General features: G+C 41.8%; 1 protein-coding gene and 1 pseudogene across 1 annotated transcript; both read right to left on the bottom strand.

Moving 5' to 3' along the window:
* Nucleotides 1-6,200: 6,200 nt before the first annotated feature.
* Nucleotides 6,201-7,307, bottom strand: LOC122700719 (heterogeneous nuclear ribonucleoproteins A2/B1-like). The gene has a single exon (XM_043913789.1). It carries the CDS (start codon nucleotides 7,305-7,307, stop codon nucleotides 6,201-6,203), a length of 1,107 nt encoding a protein of 368 aa, XP_043769724.1.
* A 14,450-nt stretch (nucleotides 7,308-21,757) lies between these two features.
* LOC122700718 lies at nucleotides 21,758-22,529 on the bottom strand (annotated as a pseudogene).
* Between the last annotated feature and the right edge of the window lie 1,105 nt (nucleotides 22,530-23,634).

Below are 23,634 nucleotides of genomic sequence, written 5' to 3'. Positions count from 1 at the left end.
GACATTCATGTCACACAGTGAAAGTCCATGTTTTAGGGCAGAATTCATCATTTTCCCCAGATAAGTGAATGGTATAGATAAAAATGAAGGGCTCTACTGTCTTCTGACATAGTATCTACTTTTTTTTCTTTTGCTTCTGGAATATTGGGCTGAATACCTCACTCTTGGTGGGAGTGAATTAATAATATTCATATTTGATGGGACTCATTTTTTTTTAGGGTGGAAAATCCAGGTCACTTCGGGTCTCTCCATGGAGGCACATTTCAGCAATATCTCTGTCAGCAGACAACATTCAGGCTGAGCCACTTTCTCTAAGAGTGGCCTCAGGCCAGGGGACCAGTGTTTCAAAGGGATTGTGTGCCTCAGTCTAAGGGTTCTAGCAGCAGGAGAGGCCAGGATTCAGTAGTCTCACTAATTTTAAGACCTCCAGGAACAGAGCTTGGAAATCCTGCTGATGATTAGAGAAGGAAAGATCCATAATTCTCTCCTCTTTTTTGTGCAATAAAGTTTTATTAAAGTATAAAAGAGATAGAGAAAGCTTCTGACATAAACATCAGAAGGGGGTAGAAAGAGTACCCCCTTGCTAGTGTTAGCAATGGAATTATATACTCTCGAATGCATCCAAAGAATGTCTGGAGGTTGTAAAGATCTCACCAGACCTACTCCCATAATTTACATTTTAAGATAACAGTATTAGCCAGAGGGTTTAATCCAAAGACTGTCCTCAGGCAGGATACATTATTGTTATATAATCCTAAGGGATGTAGAGGAAAAAAAGTTTAAAAGCTTGTCCTTTCTTCCTCCTTGAATATCCCAGACCTCTCTCTGCTTGGGGACCCCTAGACTTCTTATCAACCTGCCTAGGAAATGACTCTCTCATTCCCCCCTTTTCTTTTAGGAGAATTATGTTGCCAAGGGAAAGGGGTGTCGTTTTCGTTCCATAACTACTTCCTGCTGTTTAGGGGCATAGTCCCTAAATTGTTGAGGCAACATATTCTCCTAACCCTCATATTGAGGGTCTCTGATCCAGGGGCACCAAGTAATAGTTGGAGGAGGCTGTGGCACTCATAGGAGCTCGGACAACCATTTGTAAATTAAAAGCTTTTAGACGGTTAGGAAACCCCTATACAGTTACAGATGTAAGGCAAAATAGTCATTAAACCAAGTTAAAATCAAAATGAAAAGTCACATTATATCCATAGTTACATCAGTCCATCTTAAGGTTGTTAGATGTCATCAGTTTAAGAAGAGGCATCACATGTGATTGTTGAAGGTATTTGCAGACTTGGAGAAAGTCCTTTCCTTGAAGTGGAGATGTCCACCATGGGAAGCCTTTCACGGATGAAGAAGGGAGTGGTCCACAGACCCAGCAGTTAGACCGATTGTGGGATGCAGCATAGGAGTGATCCCAGGACAGGAAGGCATTGTCTTGAGGATCAAATGGCAGACTCAGGATTTTTAGAGTCAGCATAAGTAGGCTCACATAGATTATCAGGCCCATCTGAAAAGTACAAAGTCAGAGCATAGAAAGTAAAGACATAAAATGACATCACTTAGTTCTGGTCAGGGTGCCACCTTTTAACTTGAGTATGATGTACCCACAAATCAATTCCTGGTACTTTGACAGTTGTGGGAGAAGAAAGAATAACCTGGTAGGGGTCTTTCCAGAGGGGCTCGAGGGATAGCACGGAGTAAATTGCCCCAGTATCTAAAAGGAAATCAACGGATTGGCCTCCCACAGTTATCAATACCTGGGGTTCCTTAGGTGTAATTAGAACGGGAGCTTGTGTGGGAACCCCCAGGCACCTTCAGTCCTGGTTGTCTTGAGAGTCCGACCCCTGAAACCTACGCCTCTGGGGGCAGTCTCTCCTCCAGTGTGGTCCTTTGCAGACCGGACATGGAGCCGGGGGCGGCTTAGATGCCTGAGGGCAATCCCGCTTGAGGTGCCCCTCCTTTCCACAGTAATAGCAAGCCCATCCCTTTTCACCTGGGTCCCTCTGGGCATTTCTCTCAGGCTGTTTAAGTACGGTTCTCACAGCCATTGCAAGGGCTTTCCACCTGTTCCTTTGTCTTTCTCTGCCTTTCTTTCTTTTCCTTACATTCCCTTCCATAATAGACTGTCTGAGCCAGTTGTAACAGATTAAGACTGATTTGGTCCATACGCCCATTTTGATAACTTACAGAGAATATCTGGAGCCGACTGAGTGAGAAATTTATCTTTTAAGATCACTTTTCCCTCCTCACTTTCGGAATCAATCTCAGTGTATTTGCGAGGGGCTTCTCTCAGTCTGTCTAGGAATTTACCAGGAGCTTCCTTCTCCTCCTATTCTATGTTTGCCAGTTGGCCATAGTTTAAAGGCTTAGAACACGCCTGCCTGAGTCCTTCAAGAATACATCTGACAAAATGACTCTGATCCCATCTTCCTTTTGCTGTGTTGTAGTCCCAGTCTGGTTCCATAATTGGGACCGCCTGATTCCCAGTGGGGAGGGCTGTTATCTTGTCCTCCCTCTTTCCTATTGACTCATTACCAAGCCATTCATCTCCATAAGCAACCGCTTTTCCCAAAACTCAAGTCTTTGAGTCGGAAGTCAGCGTTTGTCCCAAGATATACATCACAGCCTTCCAAGTAAGGTCATAAAGCAGAGTAACACCTTTAAAAGCTCTAATATATTTTGGGGGGTCCTCTAAATAGTCTCCCAGATCCTCCTTGATTCTTTGTATTTCTTGTTAAGAAAAATGCTTATTAACTCTCATAGACTGATAATTTCTCCCGGTGGGTACTTCATGAAGAGGCAACAGCTTGAGTGGCTATTCAGTCTCTCTTGCTGCTCTGCACATATCCCAGGGATAGATTGGAGAAACCTGCTTTTCTTTATCTTTTTGTCTCCTGTCCTCCATCTCATCTAGCAAAGTAGGAGCTCAGGAGGGAGCTGAAGGAGTCACACCCAAATCTATACCCTTAGGACATAAGTCTGGCATATTTTGCAGAGAGAAAACGGGCAACACATATGCTACTTCTACCCATTTCCCTTGTCTTCTACAGAACCGGTCTAATTGTAAAACAGTATTATACTTAAGAGACCCTCCAACTGGCCACTGTTCGCCATCCTCCAGTGGGTACCACGGCCATGCAGTATCACATAGGAAGACCAGGTGTGTCTTCTTTAAGCCCTGGGAATCACATCTATCCCAGTTTTTCAGGATACAATTCAAAGGAGTGAGGCTGGAATTGTTAGCTCCCATCTGTAAGAGAGAAAAAAAAAGCGACCAGTGCCATTTTTCTACTGGAGGCGTCCCTCCCTGCTCTAGATGGGGGTGTAGACAGACTTTACACCAAAAGCTTTTCCTTCCTGGTCGGACTTAGTCTGTCCCTTACCGACGCAGGCGTCACATTCGTCCCTCCCGGTTCTACCACCGAGACGGGGTGGGGATGCACCAGGGGTAGACCTGATGGCATCCCTGACTGACGTCCAGCTCTTCACCTCGCTTGCCTCTGATGCCACCCGGGACGCAATCAGAGTAACTTTCCGGAATGCCTCCCAGGCTAAACCGCTGGGGGAAACATTCATCACCTGAGTGCCTGTGCACAGCCCTGAGTATATTCTTGACCACAATAAGACCGATACGAACATGAAACTGAGATGTTTCTTCCAAGCTTCACCACACCAGTATGAGCCTTCTCTTATCCACTAAGAATGTTACCAAATGAAGAAGAACTTCCCTTGTAGTTCCAATCTGAGTAACCTTTAACCTCAGAGATGCTTTTGGAGCTAGAGCTCCATCTAGTTTCTAAGCTTTCCATGCCTAGTGAGGCTAGGTGCTTCTTGACTACCAATCCAAGTTTGGGAACCTAAGCCATGGTACACATTAGCAACATAGATTACAAGCCCCTTGAAAGTCTATGATCCGATAGATTAGGTTGTACTTCTAATTTCCACAGAGCTATGAAATGGTCAAAGAGACTGAAAAGTTTGACCGAGAAAGGAGAGTTCGGTCCACACGCTTTGCCCATTTCTGGTCTGTTCTTGAAGGAGACGTTGGGTGCCTCTTGGCATTGGCAGGTCGGTATAAACCCCCAACAGGTTTCTGCCATAAGCCGTATGAGGTTGCCGTGGAACCGCAGAGCAGGGCTCCTCACTTGCTTCACGCAGGGCATTTCATTCATTCACACAACCACACTGTAGAGTTAGTAAAGTACAGTGGAAAACCTGTTCGTTAGGAGCACAAAGAACTAGAGCTCCAAGCATCCTTACCTTGTCTTGAAGGATCCTGGATGAGCCCCCAAGATGAAAGGTTTTTTCTGAATCACACAAAGACACTGGAGTTCTTGGCCTCCAGAGGAGAAGAATTCAATCCAGGGCCAGAGACAGGCTGGATCACTCAGAGCTTTTGTGTAAGAAAGTTTTATTAAAGTATAAAGGAGATACAGAAAGCTTCTGACATAGACATCAAAAGGGGGTAGAAAGAGTACCCCTCTCCTCTCTTGAAGGGAGTGAAGAGGAAAAAATTTCAGATCATAGGACAAAGGAGGATAGAATATTCAGAATCCTTTGGTCTACATCTCTGCCACTTCTGTGCACACCTCAGATCGTTTTCAAGGGGATGAAACACACATATATGCAAATGCAAACAAGAACTTACTCATAAGGTATTATCAGTTGCTTTGGCCTTCTCAGGAAGGAGAGATGGAATACACCTGGCTTGTAGTTTTAATGTATGGATGGGGGAAAACCCACCACCACATCCCCATCTTTCTACACTCTGTGTTTCAGGCAATCCGCATAAACTTCAAACTCTATCCCAAACTCTATCCCATGCAGTATGTAAAGACTGCAGGAGCAAGAAAAGATAAATCGGAGAGAGCGACATAGCAGGAGATGCCCAACCGAGACCAAGCCCTGTATCTAGGTTCAGCTGATGACAAGATGGATCGGCATCTGATCCCTGCTCTGCTCTCAAAAAGGAAGATGCCCCTCATGTTGGCCCAGCTTATGCCCACGACCCCTCTGTCTCTCAGCCTGTGGAAAACTTGCAGGGCGTGTGCCAGACTGGTGTGCCAGAGAAGGGCACACTTAAAATCAGAAAGCAGGTGTGTATAAGGGAGTCACAGTGCTGAGAAGCAAGCAGCCTGCCTTCCCCTTCTTTTTACTGCTTCATGTCAGTCCCACTGGAGGAGCTCTGGGGAGGCTCCTGTCCTGGGGTCTTCACCTGCCCCCCTCCATCCTGGTGAAAAACAATGACCATAAGCATGTTTTTCCCCCTTCCCTCTGTGATTGCATCATAGTCTGTGACTCTCAAACTTCAGGGCTTGGGAGCAGAGAGGGAGATGTGGGGGAGACAAGCCCATCCTGACACTGAGGGCTCTGTCCTCCTGCGTCCATGATTGACGTCCCTGCACAGAGCTCATGGTGGTTGTGTCAGACACACCAAAGGGAAATTTTTCTGCACTCGGTGAGAACGTCAATTAGTGCAGCCATTAAAAAAAAAGAACAACCCAGTATGGAGGTTCAAAAAATTAAAATTAGAACCACTGTAGGAACCAGCAATTCCACTTCTGGGTAAGTATCAGAAAAAAATGAAGCCAGTATCCTAAATAATCATCTACACTCATATGATCATTGCAGGATCATTTGCAATAGTCAAGACATGGGAAAATGACCTAAATATCAAAAGATGAGTATATTTAAAAAGAGTGAGTTTATATTTTATGCATAGGTAGGTACAAACTACTACCATTTCACCTTTAAAATTATTTTATTAAATCTTTAATGTACAATAGCTTCTTTACACATGACCTAAATTTTTTTTAGAAGAATGATGTTAGGTCTTATCACACGGCGTTTCTAGCTAGTAGTTTTTCAAAATGTTGGGGAAAATCCTGAAAAAAGATTTTCACATGTCACCCAAAACTTTGAAACTTAACATTATCAAAGAAAGAGATGCTTCTATACTCTTGAACAGTGGCCACTGGAAAGACATTTCAAAAAGAAAGAATTGTGTCTCAAAAGCATTTTTTATATGATTTTTTCATCCAAGGAAGGTAATGTTTTTACATAATTAAGCCCACTCACAAAATAGCTCTCTGCATGTACTCTCATGCCTTGGGCCACATCACCAAATATTTATGCATGACTGAAATGAGAGTTTCCTTGACATTGTTATTTCCATAGCCTGAAGCTGTTCTGTTTCCTCCATGCTCTCATTCTCCCTGACATACAATCAAGCCCCTGTCAAATAACAAACTCAATATCGCCTCTTTCTCATAATCCCCACTTCCTTCATGGCCTCCTGGACAATAGTTTCCTCCATCATATGATCCTCCCATATTCCTCCTACCATTCAGTTTTCCACTCTTCAGTAACTCGTACTTTGAAGGTTTCTGCTTATAATTTCCCAAATTATTGCAATTCTGACTTCCATCATTCCTTCCTCCATAGCTGGTATAACCAGCTCTGCAGCCCTCATCCTGGTGGCCATGTCCAGGCCCTCCTCCATCACAACCTTCTTGTCCTCCTCCATAACCAGGACTAACCCTCAAACTATCACCTCCTGGTCCTCCTCCATACCCATGGTCACCATCCTCAGATTCACCACCTCTTCCACCTCCATCAGATCCTCCTCTAAAGTCCCTTCCTTGTCCTGCTCCAAAATTTCCACCACCATCATGCAAGTACAGAAAATGAACCCTACCTCCTCCCCTTCCTATTCTAGAATGCTGGAGTTCCTGCATTTCTTGTCTAGACAAGGCCTTTCTTACTTCTGCCTGATGACCATTGACAGTATGATATTTCTGCAATACAATCTTATCCACGGGATCGTGGTCATCAAAAGTCACAAACCCAAAGCCTCTTTTCCTTCCAGACTCCCTATCACTAATAATCTCAATGGCTTTGATTTTTCCATATTTCCCAAAGTAATCTCTAAGATGATGCTTCCCCGTGTCTTCCCCAATCCCACCAACAAACAGCTTCTCCACAGTGACAAGAGCCCCCGGTTTTCCATAGTCTTCTCTTGGGACAGCGCGTTTGGGGGCGACCCTTTTCCCATCAATGAAATGAGGTCTGGCCGCCATGGCAGCATCCACCTCGGCCATGGAGGAAAACGTGACAAAACCAAACCTTCTTGATGTCTGGCTGGCGGGGTGTCTTATGACCACACAGTCTGTAAGATATCCCCACTGCCGGTAGTAGTTCCATAGAGCTTCTTCTGTGGTTTCAGAGCTCAAACCACCAACAAAGAGTTTGCGGAATTCTTCTTTCTCTCTCTCATTCCTCTCCAACGGATCAGATGTTGACATTTTCTTCATCACAGGCTTGGCCGCTTGAGCCATTTTTCTGAAGCTGAGGAGGATGAGGGAGATCTCAGAGACTAACAGGAACCTGACCAGTCCCGGCTCCCGGCTTCCGCTGCTCCGGAAACAGAGCCTCCAGGAAAACCTCACGTCCGGGCCTCAGGAATGCTGTTACTGCCTCTGGAGCCTCTGCCGCCCTTGAATCTGTCTTGAGCAACTTTCAATTTTTCTGCAAAACATTATTTAACAGAGTGACCTTTCCTGATGCATATTACCTTCTCTAATGTTGATTTCTTCCCATTTTTAATTCTATCTGCATTATTATCTATTTATTTTACACTGTTTCTCTCACAAATGGTATATTCAGTGAATAGATGACTAATGTGGACTTTAAGGTTTTACTCCGAGTTATTTACCTTTTGCTTTGCCCTTACAGGGACTTGCCTGGTGGCTTCAACGGTAAAGAATATGCCTGCAGTGTGGGAGACCCAGGTTCCATCCCTGGGTGGGAAGATGCCCTTGAGAAGGGAATGGTTACCCACTCCAGTATTCAGAGGAGCCTGGCAGACTATAGTCCATGGGGTCACGAAGAGTTAAACACGACTGAGTGACTAACATACACACACATGGGGAAAGTGAAGCCAGAAAGGATAAAGGGAGGAAGAAATTAAAATTACTAATGATGAAAAGATTGGTGGTGTGGTGGTTTAGTCACTAAGTTGTGTCTGACTCTCTTCAACCCTGTAGACGGGCTGTAGCCTGCCAGGCTCCTCTGTCCATGGAATTCTCCAGGCAAGAATACTGGAGTGAGTTGCCATTTCCTTCTCCAGGGGAAAGCCTAACTGAGGACATATTTGAGCAGAAAACTTGCAAAAAAAATTGCAAAAAAAAAAAAGAGAGAAAGAAAGACTCAACCACAGTGTGGGTAAAGAATTTTCCACAGAGGATAACAATTTAAACAAAGCAGAGCCAAGTATTACTTCCATTTCTTGGTGATGTCGTTTTTTTGTAATCTGCCCTGTTATTCCAAGAAAGTTTCAAATGCAAAACTATACAAAACCTTGAATATTTTGTAACATTAACACTTAGGATATACCTTTCAATAACATAACGTTCTCTTGTAAGAGCTAACTCTAGGAAATTTCACCAAGAAAAGAATGCAAGTGGACTCTGTTCCCATCAATATGGATGCCACACTTACCAGAACAGGCTGATCCGTGAAAGAGGCCGATGCTGGTTCCCCCTGATTCGAGAGCTGTCCTGTGACCCAATCCTGCGATGAAGACCGCCTGTAGCTTGCCAGAGAAAGCAGTGACTTCTGCCTCGGATTCCCCTTTTATGAAGGGAGTGGGTAACCCAATCAGTGGATTTTTCAAAGACACACCCTATCTCAGATCAAAGGGATTTGAGAGATTCTTCAGTCTTTATACACAAATGCAAAAATAAGAGGCTATTAACACTGTCAGAAACTATCCTGGATGAAAAAAGTGGGACTTCCCTCATGGTACCGTGGATAAGAATCTGCCTGTTAAAGCAAGGAACTCACGTTCGATCCCCAGTCCAGGAAGATTTTGCGTGCTGTGGAGCAACTAAGCCAATGTGCCAGCTCAACTACTGAGCCCACACTCTAGAGCCTGTGGTCTGCAACAAGAGGAGCCCCAGTTCACTGCAATTAGGGAAAGCCCACACAGAGCAGGGAATACCCAGCACAACCAAAAAAGAAAAAAATGTTTAAAAAATTTAATACATCTATGTATGGAGTGGTATTTGCAGTTCCTATCAACAAGTTAATCTTTCCTTTTACTCCCACTATGGATACAGCCAACAAAAATAGGAATAGAAGTTTCTATCTATATACAAAGATTTCCAGAAATTGATGTTATAATAGCAAAAAGGAAAAATAGAGACCTTTTGAATGTTTATCAATAATTGTTGAGGTTGTTTATTTGCTAAGTCCTGTCTGTGACTCTTTGTGAGCCCTTGGGCTATAGCCCACCAAACTCCTCTGTTAATGGGATTTTCTAGACAAGAATACTAGACTGAACTGCCATGTCCTTCTCCAGGGGATCTTCCCGACTCAGGGATCGAACCAAGGTATTCTGCTCCAAAATGTTTGTTGACAAGTCTGTAATGTCTATATCACACAGTCATTCTTTTAAAAGGTTAGTATTAGTTCCATAGAGCTTCTTCTGTGGTTTAGTATTTTGTACGTTTACCCTTCAACTGATTCCTGGTTAATGTTTGATGATTTCAATCACCTTACTCTTTTCTGATCCTTTGACCTAATTAGTCTGTCTACTCCCTTTACTTCACTGACTAGGGTTTAACACTTTTATTAATCCACTTTTTGTCTGGAAACTTGTCAGTCACAATCATACACACATTAGGGTGTAGTTACACTAGTGATTACACTATAAATACTTCACTTAATAGTCTAATACAGATAATTATTTTTAGCACCTTTCCCAAATGCTAATAACACCTTAGAACACTTTCTTTCTTTCTTTTTTTCCATTTATTTTTATTAGTTGGAGGCTAATTACTTTACAATATTGTAGTGGTTTTTGCCATACATTGACATGAATCAGCCATGGATTTACATGTGTTCCCCATCCCAATCCCCCCTCCCACCTTCCTCTCCATCCCATCCCTCTGGGTCTTCCCAGTGCACCAGCCCTGAGCACTTGTCTCATGCATCCAACCTGGGCTGGTGATCTATTTCACCCTTGATAGTATACTTGTTTCAATGCTGTTCTCTCAGAACATCCCACCCTCGCCTTCTCCCACAGAGTCTAAAAGTCTGTTCTGTACATCTGTGTCTCTTTTTCTGTTTTGCATATAGCGTTATCGTTGCCATCTTTTTAAATTCCATATCTTAGAACACTTTCAATTCTATTTTAACTACTTGATTCTTCTATTACTGTTGTCATTGTTTTAATGCTACAGATATTTTAATGTCCCTGAGATAAACCTAGAAGGGCTTTATGAAACAAAATTTATTCATAATTATTTTGAAATTTTCCTATTCATGCTTTTTGCATTCCTGGTTTTTAATATGGAATTATTTTACTTTGGACTTAACAACTCACTCTAGTATTTTGTCTAATTTCAATGTTGTTCACAATGAAGTGTTTGACTTAAGTTTTGACAGACATCTTTACTTGGGGCAATGTTGATGCTGGGTATAAAACTCTAGTTGGATTTGATTCTTCTTAGCTTATTAAAAATGGTGCTCACAGGACTTCCCTGGTGATCCATTGGTTAAGACCCTGAGCTCCCAATGCAGGGGGCACAGGATTGAGCCCTGGTTGGGAAACCAAGATCCTGCATGCCTCTTGGCCCTATCCCCCCTGCCAAAAATGTATAAAAATAATACTCTCTTGTTACCCATCTTATTTTGTTTTTCCTTAGACATCACCAATTAGCTTTTTCCTTGCTTGTTTGGCCTTTGTATTCTCTAAAAGTGCATTACATTAACTTTGGCTTTTAGACCATATTTTAGCTCATTATTGTATCTTGTATATATACAATATTTGACTCAGGATGTTGAGTTATTGCAACCATTGGGTGATGTCTTTTTAAACCATGCTTGTGTATTTTCACTTCTGATATCAATTTCTCCCCCACTTTCTCTCTACTTTCCTTTTCATCACATCTCATTTCTCTTCTAACTGTGTTCTGAGTTTTCCAAGATTATTCCCCTTGGATTCTATTGGGATATTTGCTCTTGAACTGTCTTGCTGTTTAGTAGTCTGGTTTGTGCTGGGATTAATATATTCTTAGCTACTTAAGTTCTTCATTTCAGCTCTAACATAAACAGTATGCAACTTTAAGGTTTTTTTTTTTTTGCAACTTTAAGTTTTGAAAGAAAACAGTTGCTCAATGAGGATAAAATGGATTCTATTTAGTTCAATAAATCTCAAGTAGATAAAGGAAATTTGTAACTTAGATCATATTAAAATATTTTAGGCATCTGTAGTCATCAAAATTCATCTGAAAACTTGAGCAGAGGAAGAGATTTGCATTACCGTATCTTAGTCAAGTACAGCAAACTGAATACTGTAAATATAATAATCCTATCTGATGAAAAAAAATACTGAAAAAACACTGGAAAATGGGTCAAACTGTAGAATAGACATGCCATAAGAAAGGATAAGTTAATAGTTGGTATGAGTCTTCTCTTAGAACTGTCAGTCTTGTGAAATCTCAATGTGGGTCAAGAGTAATGGATCAGATTTCAAATTTAACTTTTGACTTAACAAGGGTTGTAATCATAAGACACCAGTTCTCAAGGCTTAGAAAGAAGAAAAGGATATAATGTTTTCTGATGTGGATGACATTTTGAAATATTTCTTTTTGTTTCTTTAAGGACAAATATTATCAAAACCAGTATCCTCTTTCAATTTATTTTCTTTAGTATGCTTTCTACAAAATTTAAAATCACATAGGTCATATTATTGCCTGGAGCAGAGATCCCACCCATGACAAGGTCATGAGGAGAAAACCTGACAGGCAAGGCGGATCAATAAGTTTCCTGGGTGGTGGTATCTTATGAGATTATCCAGGATGAAAGGAGTGTTTAAATTTAAACTCCTTTGCTGGCATTCTAGTTTGATTAGCAAATGCCTCTATGCCCTTGGTACTAATATGCATGACTGCTTATAATACCCTAATCATAAAACAGCATAAAGAACCTGATCATATAAAGGCCCTAATAGACACAGAGCCCTTCGGGGAGTGAGGAAGGCCTATTAGAAAACACAAGAAAAAATTATTCTAAAAGTGGCTCTTGGGTTAACCTTTGCTTGCTGTGCTTTTGCTCTTAATGTGCTAAGGTTGTGTTATGGAAACCATTGTTAATATAGTTAAAGATCTAGAAAAATAAGAGCTTAGCCCTAGTGTGGTAACAATGAGATGGTTGTTAATTGTCAGCCAGGAGTGCTAGGCAGAGGCTGCCTCACTGAAGCTGCAGAGTCTGTGTGGGGTAAACCTCTTAGATAAATTCAACTGACAATTTCTGCAGAAGAATTGACCTTTGTGTTAACAAGGTTATACTTCTACTCTGTTGTGACATGCTGTACTGTTGCCCTATGAGACTGTAACTTTTCTGTTAAGGTCACCACAGAAACAGAAAATAAGTTTACATTCACCTGACTTGCATAAAATGTTAATAGGCCCCAAAGCCAGAAGATAATGTACAAGATCCTCATAAACAAAGAAGTATGCAGAAAACACTCTGGTTTTGTGAAGGACAAGCTGATGTAATGTTAAACTATCTTCCCCTTAGAAATGTACTAACTTAGGGTATAAAAGCTACGGTAAAAAATAAAGCATGGCCAGACCCTGCTGCAAATACCCCCATCTGGTCACTCTCTCTCTCTCTCTCTTTCTTTCTCTCTCTCTCTCTCTCTCTCTCTCGCCGACACCGTTCATCCTGAGGGTACCCCTGCATCCTGCTGGGGCTGGAGCCCAGCATATTGTCATTTTCTATTTGTGCTGGCTGGATAGAGCTATGCTTGTTGATCACTTTTTGTGTGTCCACTTGCTTGGGCTAAGGGATACCAAGATAGCTGGTTAAGCTTTATTCCTGGGTGTGTTCTTGAGAGTATTTCTGGAAGAGATTAACATTTGATTGTAGACTGAGTAAAAGACATCCAACCTCATCAGTGTGGGTGTTATCTAATCTCCTGAGGACCAAAAGAAATGGAACAAAAAGATGAAGGAAGGGTGATTCCACCCCCTCTTCTTGAGCTGCAATGCCCATCTTTTCCTGCCCTTGGACATCAGAGCTCCTGGGTCCCAGGCTTTCACACTTGGACTCAATTATACCACCAGCTTTTCTGCTTCTTCAGCTTGGAGATGATCGTTTATGAGACTTCTCCATCTCAAACCTATAAGACAATTCCTATAATAAATTTCCAGATACATATGAAAAGTTAAGGTTGACTCAGGTTTTTTATATATTTATTTTATTTATTTGGCTGCTCCAGGTCTTAGTTGTGTCATCTGGGAACTTCAGTTCTGACACATGTGATCTGGTTCCCTGACTAGGGGTCAAACCCAGGCCCCTTGCATTGTGAATACAGAGTCTTAGTCACTGGGGATTAAGTCCCTAACCCAGGTTTGTATTTCAGCTAGATAATTGTGTCTAGATCTCATGACTAGATAACAAGGAGAAAGGATTTGGAATCTTAAGCTGTAGTGGCTAATTTAATGTGTGAATAATTGCTTGAAGTAATCAGATTATCTTTCAAGCTTCACTATAATTAGGGTTTTGACCATTGACACTGTAAGGGATCATTTACCTTTACCCTCTGCATCTAACATTCTGGAAGAGTCATAGTTGGGCTTAGAGGTACATGTTTTCTTTGGGGTTTAGGGCAAGAAACACTCATATGTGATATTGTAGACATTCACCAGAAGACAATACAACGTATTCATTGCAGTTTTTAAATTTAGCTATTATTTGACAATTGTACAAGTCTACTCATCTCCTGGAGAAGGAAATGGCAACCCACTTGAGCATTCTTGCCTGGAGAATCCCATGGACAGAGGAGCCTGCCTGGTAGGCTACAGTTCATGGGGTCTCAAAGAGTCGGACACAACTGAGCAACTTCACTTTCACTTTCACTCATTTCTTACTGTCTATGCATAGAGGCATTCAAAATATATTATACTATCTTCATTTTTTAAATTAATTAATTTTTTTAATTGGAGGCTAATTACTTTACAATATTGTAGTGTTTTTTGCCATACATTCACATGAATCACCCATGGGTGTACATGTGTCCCCATCTTGAACCCCCCTCCCACCTCCCTCCCCATCCCATCCCTCAGGGTCATCTCAGTGCACTGGCCCTGAGCGCCCTGTCTCATGCATTGAACCTGGACTGCTGATCTATTTCACATATGATAATATACATGTTTCAATGCTATTCTCTCAAATCATCCCGCCCTCGCCTTCTCCCACCGTGTCCAAAAGTCTGTTCTTTATCTCTGTGTCTCTTTTGCTGTCTTGCATGTAGAGTCATCATTACCATCTTTCTAAATTCCATATATATGCATTAATATGCTGTATTGCTGTTTTTCTTTCTGACTTACTTCACTCTCTATAAAAAGCTCCAGTTTCATCCACCTCATTAGAACTGATTCAAATGCATTCTTTTTAATATTTGAGTAATATTCCATTGTGTATATGTACCACAGCTTTCTTATCCATTCCTCTGCCGATGGACATCTAGGTTGCTTCCATGTCTGGGCTATTGTAAACAATGCTGCAGTGAACATTAGGGTACACGTGTCTCTTTCAATTCTGGTTTCCTCAGTGTGTTTGCCCAGCAGTGGGATTGCTGGGTCATATGGCAGTTCTATTTTCAGTTTTTAAAGGAATCTCCACACTGTTTTCCATAATGGCTGTACTAGTTTGCATTCCTACCAACAGTGTAAAAGGGTTCCCTTTTCTATTTTCTGGTTTGTCTATTTTATTTATCTTCTCAAAGAACCAGCTTTTAGCTTTCTTGATTTTTGCTATTTAGTTTCCTTTGTTTCTTTTTCATTTATTTATGCCCTAATTTTTATGATTTCTGTCCTTCTACTAACCCTGGGGGTCTTCATTTCTTCTTTTTCTAGTTGCTTTCGTTGTAAAGTTAGGTTATTTATTTGATTTTTCTCGTTTCTCAAAGTAAGCATGTGTTGCTATGAAACTTCCCCTTAGCACTGCTTTTATTGAATCAATAGGTTTGGGGTTGTCGTGTTTTCATTTTCATTCATTTCTATGCATATTTTGATTCCTTTCTTTTATTTCTTCTGTGATTTATTGGTTATTCAGAAGTGTGTTGTTTAGCCTCCATATGATTGCATTTTTACTAGTTTTTTTTCCTGTAGTTGACATCTAATCTTACCACATTGTGATTAGAAAAGATGCTTGAAATGATTTTAATTTTTTGAATTTACCAAGGCTAGATTTATGGCCTAGGATGTGATCTTTCCTGCTGCATTTGAGAAAAAGGTGAAATTCATTGTTTTGGGGTGAAATGTCCTATAAATATCAATTAGTTCTAACTGGTCCATTGTATCATTTAAAGTTTGTGTTTCTTTGCTTATTTTCTGTTTAGTTGATCTATCCATACGTGTGAGTGGGGTATTAAAGTCTCCCACTATTATCATGTTACTGGGTTAATTTCCCCTTTCATACTTGTTAGCATTTGGCTTACATATTGTGGTGTCCCTATGTTGGATGCATATATACTTATAATTGTTACATCTTCTTCTTGGATTGGTCCTTTGATCATTATGTAGTGTCCTCCTTTGTCTCTTTTCAAAGTTTATATTATCTGATGTGAGTATTGCTGCTCCTTCTTTCTTTTGGTCTCTATTTGGGTGAAATAGCTTTTTCCAGCCCTTCACTTTCAGTCTGTATGTGTCCCTTGTTTGCAGTGGGTCTTTTATAGACATCATATATAGGGGTCTTGTTCTTGTATCCATTCAGCCAGTCTTTGTCTTTTGGTTGGGACTTTCAACCCATTTACATTTAAGGTAATTGTTGATAAGTATGATCATGTTGCCATTTACTTTTTTGTTTGGGGTTCATGTTTATACAACCTTTCTGTGTTTCCTGTCTAGAGAGGATCCTATAGCATTTGTTGAAGAGCTGGTTTGGTGGTGCTGAATTCTCTCAGCTTTTGCTTGTCTGTAAAGCTTTTGATTTCTCCTTCATATCTGAATGAGATCCTTGCTGGGTACAGCAATCTGGGTTGTAGGTTTTTCTCTTTCATCACTTTAAGTATGTCCTGCCATTCCCTTCTTGCCTGAAGAGTTTCTATTGAAAGATTAGCTGTTGGGGGCGGGGCGATGGTGGGTTTAAAAAAAAAAAAAAAAAGGAAAGATTAGCTGTTATCCTTATGGGAATTCCCTTGTGTGTTATTTGTTGCCTTTCCCTTGCTGCTTGTAATATTTGCTGTTTCTGTTTGATCTTCATTAATTTGATTAATATGTCTTCAGGCGTTTCACCTTGGGTTTATCCTGTTTGGGACTCCTTAGGTTTCTTGGACTTGAGTGGCTATTTCTTTCCCCATTTTAGGGAAGTTTTCAACCATTATCTCCTCAGGTATTTTCTCATGGCCTTTCTTTTTGTCTTCTTCTTTTGGGACTCCTATGATTCGAATGTTGGGGCATTTGACATTGTCCCAGACGTCTCTGAGGTTGTCCTCATTTCTTTTAATTCTTTTTACTTTTTTCCTCTTTGCTTCATTTATTTCCCCTATTCTGTCTTCCACCTCACTTAATCTATCTTCTGCCTTAGTTACTCTACTGTTTGATCTCAGTTATTGCATTATTCATTATTGACTTTTTTTTTAATTCTTCTAGGTCCTTGTTTAACATTTCTTACATCTTCTCAATCCTTGTCTCTAATCTATTTATCTAAAACTCCATTTTGTTTTCAAGGTTTTGGATCATCTTTAGTATCATTATTCTGAATTCTTTTTCAGGTAGACTCCCTATCTCCTCCTCTTTTGTTTGGTATAGTTGGCATTTATCACGTTCCTTTACCTGTTGAATATTTCTCTGCCTTTTCATCTTGTTTAGATTGCTCTGTTTGGGGTGGCCTTTCTGTATGCTGGAAGTTTGTGATTCCTCTTTATTGTGGAGGTTCCTCCCTGTGGGTGGGGTTGGACGAGTGGCTTGTCAAGGTTTCCTGGTTAGGGAAGCTTGCGTCGGTGTTCTGGTGGGTGGAGCTGGATCTCTTCTCTCTGGAGTGCAATGGAGTGTCCAGTTAGTGAGTTTTGAGGTGTCTATGGGTTTGGTGTGACTTTGGGCCACCTGTATTTTAATGCTCAGGGCTATGTTCCTGTGTTGCTAGAGAATTAGCTTGGTATGTCTTGCTCTGAAACTTGTTGGCTCTTGGGTGGAGTTTGGTTTCAGTGTAGGTATGGAGGCTTTTGGATGAGCTCTTGTTGATCAATGTTCCCTGGAGTCAGGAGTTTTCTGGTGTTCTCAAGTTTTGGATTTAAGCCTCCTGCCTCTGGCTTTCAGTCTTATTCTTGCAGTAGCCTCAAGACTTCTCCATCCATACAGTACTGATGACAAAACATTTAGGTTAATGGTGAAAAGATTCTCCACAGTAAGGGACACCCAGAGAGGTTCACAGAGTTATACGGAGAACAGAAGAGGGAGGAGGGTGATAGAGGTGACCAGGAAGAGAAAAGGGGAAATCAAAAGGGAAGAGAGCAGTCTAGCTAGTAATCAATTCCTTATGTGCTCTCCACAGTCTGGAACACCCAGAGAGGTCCACGGAGTTACATAGAGAAGAGAAGAGGGAGGAGGGAGATAGAGGTGACCAGGAGGAGAAGAGGGGCAGTCAAAAGGGGAGAGACCAGACTAGCCAGGAATCAGTTCCCTAAGTGTTCTCCACAACCTGGCACATCCAGAGAGATTCACAGAGTTAAGTAGAGAAGTGAAGGGGGAGGGAGAGATAGAGGTGACCTGGGGGAGGAAAGGGAAAGTCGAAAGGTGAAATAGCAATCAAGGCAGTAATCACACCCCTAAGTAGATTAGATTCTGAAGATTAGATTCTTAAAGGTACAAAATTGATAACAAACATCAAAAAGCAAAGATTAAAAATCTAGAGTAGGAGTTAGACTCTCAAAAATACAAAAAAATGCAAAACAATATCAATCACAAAAATTACAAAAATATATATGTGAAATTTGCTTTAAAAATGGTCTTTTTTTTGCAAAGCAATAGTAGTTTATAAAAATGAAAATTAAAGGAGTAATAAAAAACTTAAAAATAACAGCATGTATACTATCTAAGGTGAAACAGATCACCAGCCCAGGTGGGATGCATGAGACAAGTGCTCGGGCCTGGTGCACTGGGAAGACACAGAGGAATCGGGTGGAGAGGGAGGTGGGAGGGGGGATCGGGATGGGGAATACGTGTAAATCTATGGCTGATTCATATCAATGTATGACAAAACCCACTGGAATGTTGTGAAGTAATTAGCCTCCAACTAATAAAAAAAAAAAAATACAAGTTAAAAATAAAAAATAAAAAAAAAATTAAAAAAAAATTAAAAATAAAAAATGATAATAGCAAAAATATATCTAGGAATTTCTCTGGAGCTGTTGAGGGCAGTGTGGAGTCAGTTCAGTTCCAGAAAGTTCCTTGCTCCAGCTTATACTTCTTCTCAAGGTCTATAGGCCCCTTCCAATGCTTAGTCAATGCTAACTACAGGGTTTTGCCTGTTGTACCTGTCGCTTCCAGAGCGCCTCCCTCTTCTTTGTTTATATTGGCTTCCTCTGTTTTCAAGTCTCTTCAGTGTCTAATTTCCGCCCTGACACAAGGGGGCAAAGGTGGTCACTTATTTAGGCTCACTTGTTCAGTGGTGCTGTGGGGAGAGAGGAACACCGCAAACACACACCACTGGCGTGTGTGGGGAGCGCTCGCAGTGTCTGGGCCACACTGGGTTTGCCCCAGCTCACGGCGCCTGTGCTTTCCTGGTCTACACTGCTCAGGTTCCAGGTTGCTCTGAAGGGGAATTGTCCAAAGTGGCCCCCGGGTTGTGTGCACTTTCCAGGTCTAAGCTGCTCAGGTTCAGGTTCTTGGGTACTCCACAAAGGCACAGACTCGGTTGGGTCTACGTTTGGTGCCCTTCCCAGGTCCGAGGAGCTCAGGCGACCAGGTGCTTGGCGAATGCACTATCCCAGGTGGGCGGTGCGTCTTATCACCTCCCGGCTCCCAGCCTCTCGGTTTCTTGCGTGCGCCACGGGAGCACCGTCTCAGGTGTGTCGTGTGTCTCTTCTGGGGGGCTGATCTCAGGCTGCGACCCTCCTGGCACATGTCAACCGTCCAGGATCTCAGAAGACCTGGTTAGCAACTGGGAGCCTGCTCACAATTTGGTGGAGGATGCCCCTCGCCTTCTGGCTCTAGCTGTCGCCCACCTGCCTCTCTGCCTCTGGCAGGGCGATGGGCCGGTCTGCAGCCAGCTAGCTCTCCTCTGGTATTCGCTCAATCCTTTGTTCTGTGAGCCCACCAGGCTCTGTCTTAGGTTAGAGCTTTTCGCAGGAAAGTTCTCTCTCTCTGTTTTTCTCTCTCTGGCTATCCCACAGTTTGGGTTGCTATCTCAGGATAGCTCCTTCAGATTGTCCTCAGGGCATTCAGGCCCGGTCCTTACCCTAAGCATGCAACCCACACCTCCCCCGCTCACTGGTGGCAGAAGCAAGCGTCTGGGCTATTTCTCCGCTGGGAGTTTCGGTTAAGACACGTATTCTGTGGGGTTTGTTTTTTGTTCTTTCCCCTCCTGGTTATGTTGCCCTCTGAGATTCCAAAACTCCCCACAGACCTGCCGGTGAAAGGGTTTCCTGGTGTTTGGAAACTTCTCCTCTTTCACGACTCCCTCCCTGGGATGGGTCTCTGTCCCTAACTCTGCCTTTCTGGGTGCCCGGTGTCCTCCACCAGTGTTCAGAAGTTGTTTTGTGGAAGTTGCTCAGCATTCAAATTCAAATGATCTTTTGATGAATTTGTGGGGGAGAATGTGGTCTCCCCGTCCTATTCCTGCACCATCTTACTATCTTCATTTTTACGTAGGATCTTTATACTCTTTGTGTCCTCAATCTCCCAGATTAGAAACACATTAATTGTAGAATACATACCCATAAAAATGGCCACAATGACTGACAATACTAAGGGCAGAGAAAGACTTGAAACAATTGGAACTCTCATCCGTTGCTAGTGGGAATGCAAAATAATACAATCTCTTGAGATATTGCTGTGGTATTTTCTTTTATAATTGATCACACAGTGATTAATACAGCTTTCCCACACAAGATAGTTGTTTTTCAGGAACAAAAACTAATATTCATTTAAAAAAAAAACCTCCAGATAGAAATGCTTCTTAGGGGCTTCCCTGGTTGTCCAGTGGTTAAGAATCTGCCTATGTTATGCAGGGGACATAGGTTCAATCCCTGATCTGGGAAGATCCCACATGCTTTGGAGCAACTAAGCCCATGCACCACAACTGCTGGATCCCTGCTCTAGAGCCCAGGAGGTACTAGTACTGAAGCCCACATACCTAGAGCCCACGCTCCATAACAAGAGAAGCCACCACAATGAGAAGCCCATGCTACAGGGAAGAGTAGCTCCCTGCTCTCAGCATCTAGAGAAAACCTTCATGAGGCAGTGAAGACCTAGTGAAGCCAAAAATAAAGAAAAAATGCTTCTTAGAAACTCGATTTATAATTGCCAAAACTTGGATGGGACGCCAACGTCCTTCCCTGCATGAATGGATAATCAACAGGACCCATTCCTGCTGCAGCATACCTCATGGAAATAATGGGACGTGATTTTTGTTAATTTGTATTGTTTTTTTTCTTTGACTGCCTCGGGCCTTGGTTGCAGCACTCGGGGTCTTCCTTGCGGCATGCCAGATCTTTCTGTTGCTGCAAGGGGGCTCTTGGTTGTGGTAGGTGAGCTTCTTTCCCTAGTTGCCCCATGCCAGCTTCTCTCTAGTTGTGGCATTGGGACTCAGTAGTTGGAGCACGTGGGTTTAGTTGCACTGGGGCTGGTGGGATCCTAATTTCCCAACCAGGGACAGAACCTATGTCTCCTGCATTGGAGGGTGGATTTTTAACCCCTGAACCACCAGGGAAGTTCCAGAACATGATTTTTTGAAAACTGATTTCAATTTTTACTAATGTAAAATTGACTCTATATATTGAAACAGCTAAAACATGTAAACAATAATAATTTCTAGTTGTATATATACATATATATTTTTATATACACAAAGATACAGTGGTATAGTATTCAATCATAAAAAATAAGGACGTCCACTATTTGCAACAGTACGGATGATCCTTGAATGCCTCATACTAAGTGTAATAAGTCAGAAAAAGACAACTATTGTCAGATCTCCCGTATATGCAGAATTCAAAAAAAAACTCAAACAAAAAAATTCATAGAAAAGTAAGTTAATATTTGTAGTTGCCAGAGGGAGAGAATTGGTGAGAAGAGAAATAGGATGAAAGTTGTCCAAAAGTACAAACTTCCCGTTATAAGATGAATAAATACAAAAGTCGTAATGTACAATAAGATGATTGTAATTAACACAGCTCTATGCTATATGAAATTTCTTAATGAAATAAAGCCTAAGAATTCTCATGATAAGAAACAACTTTTCTTTTTTTATTTTGGTAACTGTATAAAATTCACTGTGGTAATCACTTCATAATATATGTAAGTCATCATTATACTGTACACTTTCAACTTTGATACCTCATAAAACTAGAAAAAGAATTTAAAGATAAAAATATTCAAAACACTGTCACTGAACGAGAACATGTTACTCCTGTTTAGTTTTCAGGTTATTTTTATTTAACCATAAAAGTTTAACAGCTTCTTAACCCTACACACACCCCATAGAATTTTTCAAAGAAATAATATTATGTCTTACTGCACCATGACTCTGGCTAAGAGCCTCCACTATCAGGGCCACCTCGAAAATTGCCACCTCTAGGTCCTCTTCCATACCCATGATTGCCATCTTCCACATCCATCAGATCCTCCTCTAATGTCCCTTCCGTGTCCTGCTCCAAAATTTCCACCACCACCATGATACTCTCCAAATGCAACATGGCCTCTCCTTCCACCTCTAGAACTTTGGACAACCTGCTTTCTATATCAAGAAAATGCCTTTCTTCTACACAATGACCATTGATGATATGAATTTTCTGCAACACTATCTTATCCACAGGATTGTGGTCATCAAAAATCACAAGCCCAAAGCCTCTTTTCCTTCCAGACTATCAGTAATTATCTCAGTGGCATCCATTTCTCTATATTTCCCAAAGTGATCTCTAAGATGATGCTCCTCAGTGTCCTCTGCAATTCCACCAACAAATAGCTTCTTCACAGTGACAAGAGCCCCCAGTTTTCCATAGTCCTCTCTTGGGACAGCGTGTTTGGGGGTGACCCTTTTCCCATCAATGGAATGAGGTCTGGCCACCATGGCAGCATCCACCTCAGCCATGGAGGAAAACGTGATACAACCAAATCTTGATGTCTGGCTGGCGGGATCCCTTATGACCACATAGTCTGTAAGTCTGCCCCACTGCTTACACTGTAGGTCCTCGGGCTTTCTTCTGTGGTTTCAGAGCTCAAGCCACCAATAAAGAGTTCACAGAATTGTCCCTTTCCTCTCTTTTTTGTGTCCAAAGTGACAGATGTTCAAGTTTTCTTCATCATGGGCTTAGTCGCTTGAGCCCGTTTCCAGAAGCTGAGGGGGATGAGGGAGATTGCAGAGACTAACATAAACTGATGGGTCTCAGCCCCAAGGTGAGGACAGTGCCTCCATGAGAACCTCCACAGGGACCCAGAGATGCTGCCACTGTTGCTGGAGCCACTGCTGCCCTTGAATCAATCTTGAACAAACAATATTCGACTTTTCTGCAAAACATCATTTAACAGAGTGATTTTCCTGATCCAGTCATCAAAATTCTTATTATATTTTCTCTACATTGATTTTTTCCAACTTAATTTTTTATGTATTATTATTTTTGATACTACTTTATTCACTAAATTGGATATTCAGTGAAGAGATTATTAATATGGACTTTAAGGATATTTATCGATTGAGCACCCCAGGCAAAGCTAGTGGTAAAGAACCCACCTGCCAGTACAGGAGCCGCAGAAGATATGAGTTCAGTTACTGAGTTGGGAAGATCCCCTAGAGGAGGAAATGGCAATCCCCTCCATTGGGGGTTGAACATTCAGGTTCAACCAGGATTGCCTGGGAAATACCATGGACAGAGGCTCCTGGTGGGCTACAGTCCACAGGGTCACAAAGAGTCAGATACAACTGAGTGAACACACACACATGGGATCTAGAAAAAATGGTAGCAATGAACCTATTTGCAGGGCGGGAATAGAGACACAGTCATAGAGTAAATCATAATTTTAAGGTGTGTTTTATGTCCCAAAATGTGGTTTATTTTCATGAAACTTCCATGGGAACTTGAGAAGAATGTGCATTGTGTTTGGCTAAAGTATTGTGTGTATTTACTTAAATCCACTTCCCTGGTGGCTCAGATGGTAAAGAATCCACCTGCAATGAGGGAGACCTGGGTTCCATCCCTGGGTTGGGAAGATCCCCTGGAGGAGGGCATGGCAACCCACTCCAGTATTCTTGCCTGGAGAATCCCCATGGACAGAGAACCTAGTGGGTTACAGTCCATAGTATCACAAAGAGTTGGACATGACTTAGCGACTTAGCTCAGCAGAGCATTTGTTTGATGGTGCTATTTAATTTAACTATGTCCACTCTGATTTTCTGTCTGCTGGAACTCTT

This window comes from Cervus elaphus, chromosome 9, assembly GCF_910594005.1.
Source record: "Cervus elaphus chromosome 9, mCerEla1.1, whole genome shotgun sequence".
Taxonomy (NCBI): Eukaryota; Metazoa; Chordata; class Mammalia; order Artiodactyla; family Cervidae; genus Cervus; species Cervus elaphus.
Note: the sequence above shows the minus strand (reverse complement) of the source record. Positions and strands in the feature narration are given on the sequence as shown.